This window comes from Lolium rigidum, chromosome 6 (genome assembly GCF_022539505.1).
Source record: "Lolium rigidum isolate FL_2022 chromosome 6, APGP_CSIRO_Lrig_0.1, whole genome shotgun sequence".
Lineage (NCBI taxonomy): Eukaryota > Viridiplantae > Streptophyta > Magnoliopsida > Poales > Poaceae > Lolium > Lolium rigidum.
The window spans coordinates 325735379-325753556 of NC_061513.1; the positions used below are offsets into that span (position 1 = coordinate 325735379).

At 52.2% G+C, this 18178-nt stretch overlaps 1 protein-coding gene across 1 annotated transcript; it reads left to right on the forward strand.

The window, feature by feature from the left end:
* The first annotated feature begins 13472 nt into the window (after nt 1-13472).
* On the forward strand, nt 13473-15003 carry LOC124665174 (NPL4-like protein). The gene has a single exon (XM_047202575.1). The coding sequence runs from the start codon at nt 13641-13643 to the stop codon at nt 14874-14876; it is 1236 nt and encodes a 411-aa protein (XP_047058531.1). The 5' UTR covers nt 13473-13640; the 3' UTR covers nt 14877-15003.
* The last annotated feature ends 3175 nt before the right edge of the window (nt 15004-18178 follow it).

The window sequence follows — 18178 nt, forward strand, 5'->3', positions numbered from 1 at the left end:
TCACCCCGATCTCCAACTCTGAGCGACTTCGAGGACGACTCCGTCCTCCCCCTCTTCGAAGCGACTCGACTCGGACTCGGTCGATGAAGCCCGGTACCAATACCCCACTTGTCGTCTTCATGGCGGCTGGTGAAGGAGATCAACCTCCACAAGATCCCTTCTCCACGCCGCTTCCTCCCACCGCGACCGTGGCTGAGATCGAGGCACATCGAGCGGCCTTAGAGGAGCAACGGAAGAGGGAGCTCGTGGAGCGGCGGAAGTTCCGCCTCGAACAAGATTCGGTGAGAGCCGTGTCCCACTACCGCAACGAGCGAAATCGCGCACGCATGGAACGCATCCAGGCACAAGGCTTCCCCAGTGCGCGCCTCAACTTCGACAATCCGGATGGAGAAGTCCGGGTCGCCCGACCCACGAACCCCGACATCCCAGAGTCGAGTCGGGCCGCCGCCGGAGGAGTAGCTCACGGAGCACCGCCACCCCCCCTCCACCTCCCGGAGGACGACCGCCTCCCCAGGCAGAGGTCGACGCCAACGGCCTGCGCCTCCATTCGTCCCCAGCAGACAACATCGCGGCGGCCCAAGCCGCCCTCGCCAACCTCCCTGAAACAGGGGAGGGTGCTATCTTCGTACAGCACGCCAAGGCTTTAGTCGCCAAAGCTGCGGAACAGCAACACGCTGCCGCCGACTCTCAAGGACGGCTCTACTCGCGCTCATCGGCGAGCAGAGCTGCGTCATCAGCCGCGGCAAACCGCGCAGTCGTCAACGTCAACAATTGCCCACCTCCAGCGCCACGAGCCGCCCATTCGACTAATCATCGAGTCGAGCCGCGACCTGCGCGAGCGATGGTCGCCGCGAACGGGCAAGCGATTGACGCACGCACTCACATCCTCAACGACCAAGAGTGGCGAGCGCGCAGCCGGGCAAATGACCGCCTCGCCGACGAGACCCCGCGCCAGAGCGCGTTTAACCGGGTAGGACCGGCATGTTTCGGCCCCATGATAAGAGGCGAGCCCTACCCGGTTGGGTTCAAGGGCCCTCGTGACATTGAAAAGTATGACACACATATCGACCCCACGGTCTGGATCGACTCGTACACCATGGCGATGGGCATCTTGGGTTATTCCGAGCTACTCGCCGCCCGCTACCTGCCCCTCATGATGGACGGAGTGAACCGTCATTGGTTCAACACCCTCACACCAAACAGCATCGACTCATGGGACGAAGCCAGGGCCGCCTTCATCCAACACTTCGCCAGCGCGTACACGCGCGCAACAACCATAGAAGACCTGGACCGCTGTGTTCAAAGCCCACGCGAATCGACTCGCCGATGGGTACAACGCTGGCAAGACATGTGGACGACCTCCAGCGGCATCAGCACCGACACGACAATCTACTGCTTCCGAAGGTGCTGCCGATATGAACCACTCAGCGCGAAGCTCCGTCGAGTCAGCAGGGATAACATCTCCATCGCCGAGCTCTTCGACATCGCCATGCGCTACGCCGACGAAGACCCCACAGTCGAATCGGACGACGAGTACGGCCAGCGGCGCAATCGCCGCCCCACTCACTCCGACAACCGCCGCGGCGACTACCGGTTCAGCGGCCGGTCCAGCGGCGGCAAACGCCGCGCCGATGGTGGCCACACGGAACTCGTCACCAATGCCGACTACGAGCAACGCGACTCGAAGTCGTTCCGGCGAGAGAACCGCGCACCAAGAGAGGACCGGCCTCAGCCCAAGCGGTTCGACGCGCACAGCTTGCTAGATGCCCCATGCATCTACCACAGCGAGGAGGGCAAGCCCTCCAACCACACAGCCGGAGACCGCTATTCCACCGAAGCAGATCGAGAAAGCCCGCCGCGCCAAAGAAGCCCACGGCGGTAACCAGCACAAGGACCGCGCCAAGGACCAGGACCAAAGTAAAGAAGACGGGTTCGGACGTAGCGCCGGCTCGCTACACACCTTCACCGGGGTCGGCGATCGGAAAGTCCTCACCAGGGCAGTCGCCGTGCACGCAGTCTCAGTCGACGTGCCCCGCTGGCTCAACTGGTCCGAGCAAAGCATCACGTGGAGTCGTGAAGACCACGCCCCGCGCATTGAATACCCAGGCCGAGTGGCGCTAGTCGTCAGTCCTAAAGTGGCCGACTACTGGCTCCCGAAGACTCTGATGGATGGAGGAAGCTCCATTAATATAATGTACTACGAAACCTTCCAGCGACTCGGTCTGCCGGACTCGCGCCTTGAAGACACCAAAGTCACGTTCCACGGCATCGTCCCAGGGCGGAAAGCCTTTCCAATCGGCAAGGTCACGCTGCCAGTCACCTTCGGCACGCCTGTGAATTACCGCACCGAGCGGATAACATTCGAGGTGGTCAACTTCCGCAGCCCATACCACTGCGTCCTCGGTCGCCAGGCGTTCGCCAGATTCATGGCCGCGCCCATTACGCCTACAACATGATGAAGATGCCCGGGCCCCGCGGTATCATAACCGTCCACGGCGACCCGGCAATGGCGCCTGGAGTGCGAAGACAACGGCGCCAAGCTCGCCGACGCCGTCATCACCGAAGAAGTCGACAACAACGCCGAGCTCGCCAAGTACCCGGTCGACGACAACGACCCCACCATCCTCGAGAAGCCGGCCGAGCTCGACTCGCTCGCAGCGACCTTCAAACCTACTACCGATACTCGCCAAGTAGACCTTGTAGAAAATGATTCGAGTAGGCAGGTTACCATTGGGACGGGTCTGTCCGCCCAATAGGAAAGCGCGCTCATCAAGTTCCTCCGTGAGAATCGAGATATCTTTGCATGGAAACCGTCTGACATGCTAGGTGTCCCGAGAGAACTTGCTGAGCACAAATTACACGTCGACCCCACCGCACGCCCCGTTAGGCAGGCGATGCGGCCCGTGGGAGAAGAGCGCCGGCGTGCAATCGCCGAAGAGGTGAACCGGCTACTCGCCGCCGGTTTCATCATAGAAATCAAGCACCCCAAGTGGCTGGCAAACCCGATTTTGGTGCTGAAGAAGAACGAGGACGTGGCGCATGTGTATCGATTACACAAGCACGAACCGCGCCTGCCCCAAGGACCCATTCGTCTTACCGCGAATCGACCAGATTATCGACGCGGTCGCTGGTTCCGAGTCGCTATGCTTCCTCGACGCGTATTCCGGCTACAACCAAATAAAGATGGCCTAGGAAGACCAGGAGAAGACGGCGTTCATAACGCCGCTCGGCGCCTACTGCTACACGGCCATGACCTTCAGCCTCCGGAACGCTGGCGCCACCTACCAACGGTGCATGAACAGCTGCCTAGAAAGCCAGATCGGCCGCAACGTCCACGTCTATATAGACGACGTGGTCGTGAAGTCAACTCGCCAGGACGACCTGGTCGCCGACCTCGCCGAAACATTCGCAAACCTGCGGCGGTACAACATCAAGCTCAACCCCCTGAAGTGCACCTTCGGAGTCCCATCCGGGCAGCTACTCGGCTACGTCGTCTCCAAACACGGCATCGAGCCCAACCCGGAGAAAACGGCAGCGGTCATGCGCACCAAGCAACCAACCTGCCTAGTCGACGCACAGAAGCTCGCTGGGCGGGTCGCAGCACTAAGTCGCTTCATCCCGCGACTCGGCGACAAGGCCACGCCACTCTATCGCCTCCTGAAGAAATCAGAATCGTTCGAGTGGACAGATGAGGCGCAAAAGGCCCTAGAAGAACTCCAACACGCTCTCGAAATGCACCCGTCCTCGCGGCCCCACTCCCTCAAGAAACGATGTTGCTATACGTCGCCGCGTCGAATCGCGCGATAAGTGCGATCATGGTCGTCGAACGCAAAGAAGAAGGGAAAGAGCAGCTGATCCAACGCCCGATATACTACATCGGCGAAGCCCTCATCAAATCAAAGCAGCGCTACCCGCACTACCAAAAGCTGGTGTACGCAGATCTGAGGGCCCAGCGGCGGCTGGCCCCTTACTTCCACGAGCACCCCATCAAAGTGGTCGCTTCAACTCCACTCGCCGACATCGTCCGGAACCGTGACGCAACCGGACGGATAGCCAAGTGGGCAGTCGAACTCGGCGTCCACAACATCACATACGAGTCGCGCCATACCATCAAGTCCCAGGCATTAGCCGACTTCCTCGTCGACTGGGAAGAAGCACGGCAGCCGAGCTCCCAGGCCGACCTCAAGCATTGGACGCTACACTTCGACGGTTCTAAAAACCTCGAAGGGGCGAGCGCGGGCGTCGTCCTCACCTCGCCCAAAGGTGACGTCGTGCGGTATGTCTTGCAGCTCCGATTCGAACCCTGCACCAACAATATGGCCGAGTATGAAGCACTCCTCCATGGCATGCGCGTTGCAAAGGAGATGGGCGCAACTCGCCTGCGATGCCTCGGCGACTCCGACCTCGTCGCCAGCCCGGACGTCCGGCACTCGCGACGCCTCCGACGCCAACATGATCGCCTACAAACGAGCGGTCGACCAAGCCGGCGCCGGCTCGCCGGCCACGTCATCGAGTGGATCGACAGGCGCAAGAACGAAGAAGCAGACGCCTTGGCCAGGCTTGGGTCCAAGCGGATACCACCCCCTCCAGGAGTCTTCCTCGACGTCCTCGCCCGTTCATCATTGCACATACCACGGGAAATCGACATCGCCGAACCACCTGCACCTGACTCCGCCCTAGTCGCACTCGCCTCTGATGCTGGGGACTGGACCGGGCCGTACCTCAGCTACCTCGAGCGCCAGGTACTGCCGACGGACGAAACAGAGGCATGCACCCTCGTGCGCCGCTGCAAGTCCTTCCGACGCCTCCTTTTCGGCCGCAAGCTCCTTTGAGTGCTGCAGCTTCAGAGCCGCCAGCTCCTCACGCAGAGAAGCGGCTGCACCCCTGGCGGCGTCCCTCGCCTCCGCCGCGGCATCAAGTCTGACCTTGTAGTCAGCAATTACATCTTCGAGCTCCTTGCCCTTGTCCTCCAGGACCTTGGTCAGATCGGCGACCTCCGCCTTTGCCTTCTTCTTCGCCTCCTCAGCTTGCTGGGCTCGGAAGTCGGCCTCCCTGAAGTAGGACTCCTTCACATACCCCTCTCGAGCCTCGGCAAGCGCCTTTTCCCGTGCCTCTGCTACAAGAAGGGGAAGATCATGAGGGCAAGAGCAGAAAAAACACACCGCCAAAAAAAAAGGAAAGGACTGTGCGAACAGATACTTACTGCCAAGGGCGATTAGGCGACGGTTTTTTCCCGCCGCCTCTTCCACGAGGGTCGTCAGTCGCTTTACCTCCTCCTGCACAACAAAAAGGAAACTTCAGTACAACGATCGCCTGGTTCCAACATGAAGAGACTCGACTCGCCCCTTCAGCCCGAGTCGACCCTCGGGGACTGGGAGGGAACCACGCCGAACATACAAAACTTACCACATGAACTTCACTAAGCGCCGTGTGCAGCTCACTGAAGGACAGGGTTGATAGCGGAGGACTGCGAGACTCGTGCGCCCCACCTCCTTGCATCTCCGCCTCAGTCGATGGCGCCCCTCCAGTCGGAGCAGCGGGATCGCTGGGACGAGCCGGATCCCTGGCGGCTTTGGTCCGCCGCTCCTTTATCGGCGCTGGAGAATCGCTCCCCGCGGCTGCGCTCGGCTCCCCCTCGGTCGAAGGGGGGACGACGATCGGATCCTGAACCGCGTCAGGAGCGGCATTCGCCGTCGCCCTTTCCGCGTGACTCACACTCGCCAGGGGATAGCCCCCGTCGACTGGCTTGGCGGGGCTCGCGGTCGCATCCGCCGCTGGGCTCTCGGCGACGATCTCCTCCCGCGCGGAAGTCAAGTCCGCGGGATCGGCAGACGCCTTCTTCGCCTCGGCGGCCTTCTTCAGCTCGGCGACCTTCTTTGCCTCTGCCGCCTTCGTGGCCGCAGCCCCTGCCACCGGGGCGGGCCTTGTCAGGACCTTCCTCTTAGATCTGCAGGGAAGAATATGAGACTCGATACCGCGATGAACAAATCAAGACACGAGCAGGGACAAGCTGCCTACTTCACGGTGGGGATGGCCTTGACGCCCGGGCCGACTCGGGCCCCGGCTTCCAAAGCATCCTTGAGGGGGCGACGAAGGTCGGTGGCGCCTTCGAGGATGGTTTGGCGCGGTCGCTTGGGGCGCGGTTCGCCCTCCTTCTTCGCCGGCTCCTTCTTCTCCGGAGGGGAAGTCGACTCCTCTCCTTCGTCGTCCTCCTGGGCGCTCTCGCCCAGCGCGCTCTGCGAGGAGGAAGCCGCCCCCCGCTTTGTGCCTCGAGGAAGCCTGACGAAGTCCCGCACCTCGGAGTCCGACTCGGTGCGGTCCCCCTCGTCTTCAACCTCGTCGTCCTCGCCTTCGGTCATCTCCGGAGGCTCCTTCCCTGCGAGTGGGGGAAGGTGATTGGCGACCGTCTGCCACCGCTGCGTTCCAAACAACTGACCGGGTTAACAATCATGTGACTTCCTTAAGAACGAGTAAAGAGAGGTAAAATGTTACCTTTGGCGCTGGCTTGTCTTCGGAGAAGGGCTGCAGCCCGTCATCAAAGGAGGTGAAGACGGCGGTGGTGACCTTGGCGAGTGCCTTCCGGTACTCGGCCTCGTCCCACTCGGTCGCTGACGACCGGGTGCAGTCGTTCTGCCCCTTGTATTCCCACATGAGGTGGGCGCGGCAGCGAAGGGGAACCAAGCGGCGGCCGAGCCAACAGTTGTACATGTTGGCGTCCGTCAAGCCGCTGTCCTTCAACGCCTGGATCGCCAGGCGCATCTCCCTCACCACCTCCTCCTGGTCCTTCGGCAGCGACCTCACGTTGAGGCGCCGAGGCATGCTTGGCTCCGGCGTATACGGGGGATGGGGACTCCGCTCGGAGGAGTGTACTCCGGAGCGTAGAACCAGAACTTGCGCCACTGCGACTGTGCCTTCTTGGGCAGCGCCATGTCGATGAAATTCTCCCCGGACTTCACCTGGAGCGTGATCCCGCCGTTGGGAATCAGCGATTGCTCGCTCTTGCTAATCCGGCTCGCCTGCCCATGGAAGATAGACACCCACAAAGGGAAGTATGGCGGGCAACCCAGGTAACACTCACACAGTGCCGCGAACAGTGCGATTTGCTGAACGCTATGCAGGCCGAGGTCGGAGACCTTGATGTTGTAGAAGGAAAGGAGTTGTCGGAAGAAATCGGAGGAGGGGAGAGCAAGACCTCGGTCGAGGAAACTCAGGAAGAGCACGAACTCGCCGGGGCGCGGGAGCGGCTCTACTTCGTTCGCCGCCGGCACTCTCCACCGTTCCCGCTTGAATTCGGGGATGATCCCCGCAGCCACGTACGGGATCAAGGCCTCCTTGGTGACCTTGGACTTGCCCCATCCTTTCGCCGCCATTGGAGTATGGGAAGGTTGGAATGAGGAAAAGATGAGGGAAGAATGCGGCGGAATGATAAGCCCTAACCCTGGGAGCGACCCTTTATATCGCTGCACTCGCCCGTGTTAAGGAAAGGATCCGCCCGTTGGTTCGTTCCGAAATCGCCGCCCCGTAATCAACGGTCGGGATTACCACGGGCTCCGGCTGAATAGCCGTTAAAACTAGCCGTTAGCGGTCACGTCAGGCCCAACGGTCAACTTCGCGCAAACGGATCGCGCCTCGGTCAACGTGAAACCCAGCCGTTGGCTCTTCCACGTGTCCTTACGGTGAATACACGCCGACTGGTAAACGACGACTGGCTATCGCCGACTGTCACACACCGACTGGCCGACGCCAAGTGGCCCACGCCGACCGGCTAAATCCGATTAATGCATATCTCCTGACTCGACAGGTACCGGCGACTGGAGGTCGGACTACGCTGCGACCTCGTCTTTGGGAGCCCGATGGAGATTCATCCTGGTTCATCACCGCCCTTCTTTGAAGATCGCCTCAAAACCCCGCTTCATCGCCATCGCGCTCGGGGACTACTGATGGGGATACACCCGTAGGGGGTGGGTCGCCAGCCCCGCTCGCTATGAAGAAGGAAGACCCGGCTAGGCTGCCGGCCGGCCCTAAGCGACCGGGCCATGGAGCGACCGGGCCCCCGATCCAAGGAGGAGGCCCGTGCGACTGGATGAAGGGATTGCGTGCAGGAGAGGTAGCGAATCCCGGATTAGTAGTAACTGTGTGATTCAGAGTTATCTCCATGTAACCCTAGATCGGGGGTGTCCATATAAACCCCCGAGCTAAAACCCTAAAGGGGGCGTTATCTGATTCAATCTCCCCTTGTAAGCTCCTGGCGTAGCCGCCGGTTGAGCCCCCTCATTGTAATTCTCCACTGAGCAATAAATATCTAGCAGGACGTAGGCCTTTTACTCTCCGGAGGGGCTGAACCTGGGTAAACCCTTGCGTCATGTGCACCTCGATCCGCGTATGGCCATGTTTCCTTGCCCCCGCATCAACGAAGTGCTGCCCCCGGTAGCATCTGCCGTGGTCATATCCACGACAAGAACAACCCGGTGAGCTCCCCTGAATATCCCTTGTTTACAAAGATAAAGATGTGCGCATGAAGTTTCTGGGTATGTGGAAAGATTTTGGAGTATCATACCTTTATTGTCTTGGTATATGAATGTCATACCTGGGTATGTGATACACACCTATGAGACATGCCTTTAATATTTGGGTATGATACATATGATACATACCTATGGGATACCAAGAGGTATCTCAGTTATGATACGACAAGAGTTACTCGTGATTGTTAAAATTTAGGTATCGGTATTTCCAACATAAGGTCATACCCCCTTGGTATCCCTCGAGAGTAACTCAATACCTCGATACCTCGTTGAATCCTCATGAGCTATCATACTCCTCGGACAATACCTCGATACCCCTAGGCGTTACCATGAAATATCATACTCCTCGGATAATACCTTGATACCTCCATACCCGAGGAGTCTCGATATATACCAGTTCCTTGATACCTTGATACCGATACCTTATGTACGATACGACCTGAGTTATAGTTCTTCAAGTGTAGGTATCGGTATTCCAACATACGCTCATACCCCACGGTATCATCATGACCTATCATACTCCTCGGATAATAGCTAGATCACTCAATGACTACAAAACTCTCATGTACTAGGTATAAAGGTATGATCCAGGGAGTACGATGGTTCAAAATTTACATTTGGGTGTTTATAACGTACCTTGTTATGAAAGTTATTCTCATGAACTATCAAATACTTTAGACAATACCTCGATACCGATATTGTCATATGTACATGGACACAAATACAGCTTCAGCATCGCGTTGCGCCTGGATCTCCACCATGGCACACACCTCCGCCGCGATACCTGAAGACCGGGACCTTCATACGTTGATCTCGATGCAGGTACCTTCATACCTCGACAGTACATCGATACCTCGATACAGGTACCTTCATACCTCGACACCAATAGAGCTTCGGCATCGCGTTGCACACCTGGATCTCCGCCATGGCACGCACCTCCACCGCAATACCACGAGAACGGTACCTTCATACCTCGGCACTACTACAGTTAGGATATCATACATTTAATTTCTGGGTATAAGACATATCTTTAATTATTGGGTATGTACCCGCTAGGATATCATACCTTGGGTAAGTTTTCTTAACAAAAAAATATTGGGTATATCTACATGACAACCATACAAATGTGCATGTATATCATACTACTATAGAATAACATGTGGTAGTACATCTGGGTACGTATAATGCCAGACATATCAAACCTTGGGTTTTATTTAATTGGAAAACTTTGTGTATCTTTTTAAATTATTAGAAAACATTAGGTATATATATACGACAACCATACAAATATGCATGTATATCAGACCTATGATAGAACATCCTAGGTATGTGATACCCACCGATTATACATACGACATAGTTTAAAATTTATTCATGACGAACAACTGGTCGTCATATGTTCACATGGCTATCCTAGTTACACACAAAATGGACGGAGTTGGCATCTATAGCGGCTCTTCCAATAGTGCTATTGGGACGCCGAAGATAAAATGGGCTACATGTCGCCCACCAAATAAAATGTTAACGGCACGGCCCGACGCCGTTGCTAGCTCCCTCATGTATGTATAACTTGTGTACCTTGGTATTTGTAACTTGAGTTCCACGGTATGTTACCTTGAATTTGATGACTTATAATAAAAAAAAACAAGTGTGCAAGTATGTCATACTTAGGCTACCTTTAATACCACAAGTCGCTAGTCATTATTCATGTATGGTTGGCATAATAGGCATTCATCTTGTCTTAGGGTATCCAACACTTGCGTAAAAAAGCAAAATCGTTGTGTGGGTATCTAATACCCAGTGAAAACGAAAAACAAGTATGCAGATATCTAGTACCCGGTGAAATGGAAAAACAAGTGTGCGAGTATGCAATACTCTGAGGTACCACGAGTTGTTAGTTATTATTATTTTCATTGCATGTATTGGATGACGTATTAAGCATTTATAGTCTTAGGGTATCAAACAATCGCGTAAAAGCATCACGTCTGTCCTCTCAGCCGCCGCATCAACCCTAACCGCCTCCAGTTCATCCTCCTCTATAGATTGGTTCCCCCTCCTCCGGTCGGCTTCACCGGCTTCGGGAGGAGTGGGGAACCCGATCTATGCATGGAGTATTGTTTTCATCAGATTATGTTAGGATTTTGGTAGCCGCCTTCTTGTTGATTTCCCTTTAATGGAGATGTCATCGTCTGCAATAAGTGATCTTCGGCCTTTCGTTCGGCAACGAGATCTTCGTCTCAGCGTCAATGGTGGTGTTGAACAATCACAATTTTCTAGGTATGGGCCTTCGGATCTTACTTCGCCAGATCGATTTTGGATCTTTTGTCGTTGTTGCCGCGAGGAGGATTATCCTCGTAGTTTTTGTCCCGGCTGCTACGTCTTCGACAATGGTGATTCGTGCTCTCGGCTCTCCATCGACGACGACAAAGCTAGTCGGTTATTATTCCCCAACATACTGGTGTTGGTACTCTTGCCTATGTTGTATGACTGCTTTAATGGTTGCGTGCGTGCACGCAACCTTGGCATTGCAGCTCAAAAAATTATGGGAAAACTTTCATCGGTATCTACAGGTCTATGGTTCGTTATCTATCTTTGACTGCCTTCAGAAGAGTACAAGATTCTGTTCTGGAAGAAGAAAGAAATTGAAGACCTCGAAGATTTGTTACTATCTTTTAGACTTTATTTTATAATCGTTGGAGTCAGCTCATGTATCTCTACCATGTACTATTTGTTGCTATGAATATATGCGGTATTGATTGTCAAAAAAAATGTTATGTGGAAAAGATTGGATCCACTAACCTACCTATCCCTTACTTTGAGTACCTGCAAGAGGTCCCTGCTTTACGAGGGACCCGTAGATCAGCGACTCAAGGTCAGGAGCTGGTACGTGAGCGAGTCCTTCTCCACCAGAAGAGATTGGTTAGGAAAAGTCTGGTTAGAGCATGTCTAGTAGAGCCTCTAAACTCCTAAATCTGTAAAAATAACCGTTTTTTTTACAGTTTTTGACGAAAAAATCGCAAAGACTAGAGCCCCTAAAACTGTAAAACTGTAAAAAATTTCCCAGGTCGGACCTGGGAATCCCTTCTTGGCCTGTAGAAACGAGGGTTGGGCAATCCAACCCGTCCCCGACCTGTAGTCGTCTCGGACACGCGCGGGAGGGAACATTCAGCTCGTTCCCCTCTTCCTCCCTCTTCCTCCCCCGATCCCGCCGCCGCCGCCGCCCTCCAGCCCCGCCGCGCCCCGCCTCCGCCCCGCCTCCGCCGCGTCCCGGCCTCCTCCGCTCCGCCGCGTCCCGGCCTCCTCCGCTCGGCCCTCCTCCGCCTGCCCCGCCGCGCCCCGCCCTCCTCCCGCCCCGCCCTCCTCCCGCTCGGCCCTCCTGCCGCCCCGCCCTCCTCCTGCCCTGACCTCCTCCCGCTCGGCCCTCCTGCCGCCTCCCGCCGCCGCCGCGTCCCGGCCTCCTCCGCCTGCCGCCGCGTCCCGGCCTCCTCCGCCTGCCCCGCCGCGCCCCGGCCTCCTCCGCCTGCCCCGCCTGCACCGTGTTGTGTGATTCTACACAACATGATCCTAGAAGATGAGAGGGGGTTAAACTTGCCTTGTTTCTATGACAATGTTGGCACACGTGTGCAACCGGAAAGAAACCCTTCTCGTGTAGAAGCTTTTGTTCAAGCACATCGTGAGATTGAAGATGCAGCCACTCATGGTCGTCTCCGTGATGATCTAGTCGAGCACCAGTGGCAGTTGGATGGGCAGCGCCGTGGCGCATGATTTACCTTTGTTCTATTTGATTCGAACAATTATTGCTCGTATGGTCCAACATTGTTGTAACAATTTGAATGATTATTGTTTTATGTGCTCAAATGTACTATTTGGTGTTGTAATAATAACTAGAATGATTATTGTTTTATGTGAAATGTGATGATATTTGTGATATGTGAAATGATGATATGTGATGAAAACCGTGATATGGCATATGACAGCTTTTAGAGGTTGGGGTTGAGCCAAAGACTAGAACCCTCAAACTGCATTCTTTAGGGGTTTAGGGGTTCTACTCTTTACCCCTGTTTTTCAACCTGTAAAAGTGCGCAAAAATGGCTATTTCCAACCTGTAAAACTGCTATAGAGGTTTGAGGGTTTAGAGCATGTCTAATGGAACCCTTAAATCTGTATACAACCATTTTTTTTACGGATTTAAGGGTTCAAATGCCATTTAATGGAACCCCTAAACCCTTAAATCTGTAAAAAAAATTAAGGGTCGAGGCCCCAACCCGTGCTCCGACCTGTATATTTAAGGGTTGGAGGGGCCAACCCCTACCACAACCTGTACAGGTAACCGTTTTTTACGGGTTTAAGGGTTCCACTAAATGCCTCCTGTTTTTCACACCTCCAACCCCTCCAATTTTGCCAATTCTCGACCCTTATAGCTATAAGGGTTTAAGGAAATTCAATTCGGCTCCCGGGTGCATATGCTCCCTCTATCAAAAAATTATATTTCAAAATGTCGAAAAATTTTGACAAAAAATTCTACATGTACATCTCCACAATATAGGTACGTTTGTCAAGTTTCGCGAGGAACCAATATGTTTTGTGGCCTATGTAAAAAAGAGAAAATTTATCTCCTGAAAAGCCTTATTTTCAGCATTGAATTTTGTCTTTTTTACACACGTCACACGACAAGTCGGATTTTTATGAAACAACTTTGTGAGCGCGTAGCACGTGAAGATGTACGTTCGAATTTTTCGTTTCAATTTTTTAAAATTTCAAAATATATGTAACATGTATTTCAAAATAAAGGGAGCATATGCTCCCATGTGCCAAAACACCATTCCCGTCCATTAGACATGCTCTTAGGGGCTCTACTAGACATGCTCTTATACAAAGTGTCCAGAAGATTCGAGGTGAAGTGAACCCGGAAACTGTTGAACCCTGTAACCCGGAGCGAACCCCATCTCCTCCTCCTTTCTTGCTTCTCCTCTCCGCCGCCGTCTCCCCTCCTACTCGGATTCGATTCCTCAACCCCACCTTTATAAGGATCCCACCGCCGAACCCAAGCCAAGAACCAAACCAATCCGCCGCCGCGACGCCAACCCAAGATCTGAACCAACCCGCCGCGACGCCATGATCCTCCGCATCCGCAGCCGCGACGGCACCGACCGCATCACGGTGCCCACCGCCGCCACGGTCGCCGACCTGCAACGCCTCATCGCCGCCACCGCCACCGTGCCCGTCCCGCTGCAGCGCCTCTCCCTCGACCCCGCCCTCCTCCTCCCCGCCGGCCAGGCGCAGCCGCTGGATCCGTCCGCCCCGCTCGCGTCCCTCCCGCTCGCCAACGGCTCCTTCGTGTACCTCTCCTACCCGCCCGACGCGCGCTCCGCGCAGCCGCCGCCGCCCCGGGCCCTGGCGCCCGCCGGCTCCTTCGGGAAGAAGATGACCATGGACGACCTCATCGCGCGCCAGATCCGCGTCACCCGCCAGGAGGCCCCGCTCTGCTCCGCGGCCTCCTTCGACCGCGACGCCGCCAACGCCTTCCAGCTCTACGTCGCCGAGTCGCTCGCCTTCGCCGTCAAGCGCGCCGGGTTCCTCTACGGCCGCGTCGACGCCGAGACCAAGGAGGTGCTCGTCGACTTCATCTACGAGCCGCCGCAGAACGCAACCGAGGACGTGCTCCAGCTCATGCGAGACACCAACGAGGAGGCCCGCGTCGACGCCATCGCCGACGGGCTCGGGATGCGGCGGGTGGGGCTGGTTTTCACGCAGGCGGTCGGGCGGAAGGCCAGCGAGACGGGCGAGTACACCATGTCCAGCCGCGAGGTGGTGCAGGCCGCGCAGCTGCAGGCGGAGGGCGGGATCCCCGAGTGGGTCACCGCCGTCGTCAAGCTCGAGGTCGGGGACGACGGCTCCGGGGACGTGCACTTCGAGGCCTTCCAGATGAGCGAGGTCTGCGTCAAGCTCTTCAAGGACGGCGTGCTGGAGACGGAGATAGCCGACTCGGACGACCCACGCCTCTCCAAGATGCGCAAGGAGGTGATCGCCGGAGGGAAGGACACCATGGAGGTCGACAACGACTTCTTCCTGGTGCCCGTCAAGATCTCTGATCACCAGGGTCCGCTCTCCACGGGATTCCCCATCGAGAACCGTGGACTCCCTTTGGCGACCAAGCTCAGGGCACACCTAGACCGTGCCAAGCATCTGCCCTTCGTCAAGCGCATCTCTGATTTCCACCTGCTTCTCCAGGCCACTGCTATGCTGGATGTGAAAGCGGATGTTCCTGCTCTAGCTGCGTGCGTCAGGCTGCAAGCCGAGGTACCCGAGGGCTACCAGCTGCTCATCGAGTACTTGGCTGGTCAAACATAATGTAATCTGCTCGCCACAAACAAGACGCACTGTGCCATTTAGTTTGCTATATCATGTCGTGTGTATACTATTTGGTTTACTTACATGAACTAGTGTTTCCCTTTTCAATTCACTTGCAGTTTTTTTTCTAACAGACTCAGTCTAAATATATTTACATCCATAATGATCTTTAGCAAAATTCTGTTAGTGGTATCTAATTCCATTATGCTCTTTAGCCAGATGGTGGGCTGCAAATTGGTCTACTGTTAGCTTCATTTATGTACATGTCAAAAAAAGGTTCATTTATATATTTCTTTTTTGTCCAAGTCACAGCTAGCAAACTTTCTAAGTTTATTACATGAATATACATGCAATAAAACAATGAACACGAAGATTGACGTATTCTTTCTGTAATGTTGAACTAAATTTCCCTGTTGCATGCCTATTCACATATGTAAGAATTGTGTAATGATAGTTTTAGTTCGTGGCAGTGCAGTTTTTCCACAAGATAAGATACATAAAAGTTGGAAGTTGAAGACAACTACATTAAAAACTACTTTGAACCAACTGAAATGTGAAATAGGTTTCTCAACAGGTACATTTGAAGGCTTAAAGCCAGTTTTATTTCTTTAATTCAGTATTTATTATCTCTGCTAAAAGCAACAAAACATAATGATGAATTTGTTTGAAATTTAAGAATAATTGTTCCTCTTACTCCCATTAGGAGAGTCCTACTGAGAGTGCCTCCATTTATGCCTGGGAAAACTAATGTATTGTGTTAATTTCAGTTTTCAAACTAAATTTGTTTTCAGATAATCTAAATCCGAATAGTCACCTTTGTGTTACGATTTATTAGCAGATTGTGTTTTTATTTCCTTGGTATGGTGTGGAACCAGCTTACAATCCTGGGCAACTTGTTTCTCTGACCAGCTAATGGTCTGAGTATGCATCTTATTTATTTGTACACTAATCATCAGTATATACTGTTCCCCAATATTCTTTAAATTTGACAGTAGGCTTGGTTTTCTTTATCTTCTACCAATGTTATGTAAAAAACAAGTTGTTTTTTCTTTTCTTCAAATTACAGTTGTGAGTTTACATATCTGTTGATTCATCCCTTGTATCTATTTCTCTTTCCTTGGAATGGCATTGGTTGGCTTCTTTTGCTTCAAGAAACAGGCATTGGTGATGAACATGTCGCAGTTGATCTTTTGCACCATACATAGGATGATATTCTGGTCACTTACGCAGTTATGCTGTTGTGATGAACTGGTTGATCAGGTAAGCTCCTTCTGTATGTATACTGAGATATCTGAACAAAATGTATTGCTTTCCTTTTTACTGCCATTTCTCAAGCACCATTTTCCAAGAGAGGATTGTAAGATGTTCTCTACAACTCTGGCCACCTTCTTGCTTTGACGGCAGGCTGTATCTTGGATGTTTTCTCTATCCCTTGCTTTCTCTTCTCTTCCTCATGCCTTTAACCACCTACCTTCCCTTTTATTTGTTGATGTTCTATCCTCTCTATTAAATGTGCACTTTCGATTTGGAAATGCATTTCTGATCTCAGGTGCATATGCTCTCTTTATCTGAAAATAAATTTCGAATTGTTAAAAAATCCAGAGATTTTTTTGGCATGTACATGTACACATTCTATGTGCATGTGCGCATGCAAAGTTTCGCTAAAAATCGACATTTTGTGTGCCCTGTGTAAAAAAAACAAAATATATCTCGAGAAATGCCTTATTTTAGCACCAAAATTTGTCTTTTTACACGGGCTGCACAAAAAATCCAGTTTTGCTGAAACAACTTTGTTACCATGTAGGATGTGGAGATATGACATTGCCAAATATGTTTAAAGTGCATTTCAAAAAAGGGAAGCATATGCACATGAGAGCAAAAACACCACGTCTCTTTCGATTGCCTTCCAGGTCAATGTAATTGCCTTGCTTTCAGTTTACCACCTCCTTAGTACTCTCCCAGTTCCTTCTGGTAATGCAGATTCTTTTCCTTGCTCCTCTGAAGACCCATGACTCAGGACCCCTTTTGTGCATATGTGGTGGTGCATCCTCTTTCATGTTCATCATGCATGTTATATTTGTTTGATATTACTACTTTATCTTGTTGAATGCAGTTATTGCAGTTTTATTTGATGATTATTCTGGTGTTAGGCAGTTTACTGAAGTATTTTCTCAGCGTATCTCTGTCTATTTAGTTTGTACATGTAATTTGCTCTTATCCACCAACTGTATAACATGATGTGGTTGGTCCAAACTATATGTACCTATATGCTTTGTGGGCACTATATTTCTCCACTTTTGTTCACTTTAGATGTTTAACAGATAACTGAACACAGGATCAAAATGGCATGACTATTCAACTTGAAATACTGGTATAGCCACAAATAACAATTTTTCTAACATGTTAATATTATCTTTAAAATTAGTGTTCAAAGTATCATTTTTGATGCTGTGGAGAGAAAAAATGGCATCAATTTGAGGCTGCAGGAAGCGTGTCTCTTAATAAGATGATGCATGATCCCTTAGTTGAGGCATATAACTACATGAGTTTTAATGAAATTTGATTTGTTAGTGACTAGCTATCTCGTACATTCCTAAAAAGTATGTCTATAAGGTAGAAACCAGATTGCCAATTATGACAAGGAATATTTCAATTGGTTTGATAAACTTAGCATGTTCAGTATTTTCTCTAATGGAGTTTTTTTACCACTAACCTGTTACTCCCACCGTACCATAATTCTTGTCTCGGATGCTAACGATAAGAGTTGAAGGTGTAGCAGTAAATTTTGTAAATTAACTGTTCTCCAGTAGCTGTTCTCTGCTTCTAATGTTGGTTTTGAACAATAATGCTGAGACGATTCAGTTTTGGAGCTTTTGGCACAATTCCCACAAATAGCAGTGAAGTTAATGTTAACTGTTTGAGTCATGACAATTTGCTTCATAATGTACAAATTGTTGAATTTTACATGAATGAATTTTACAAATTGATCTGGCTGGTGAATTTGGTTGCTCTGCAGTTATTTAAGATTACATTCTGTGGCTGAGATGAAGAAATGGGTTGTGTGAGTTCATCCTCCATCCGGAAATTGGCAGCCTGTACTGGTCAATTGCGAAGTTTGGCTTGTAGGAATCAATTGCTTACTTTGCTAACTTACCGTGTGTTATCTAATTTCTGTTGAAGTCCTGGCATGAAAGGCGGTCATTGACTTGCTTGGATTAATGATTTGTATTGACCCTGCCATCTTGCATTCGTTTGCTCCTTGCAAGCAAGTACATTGAAGCAGGATAGTCTCATGGTGTTCC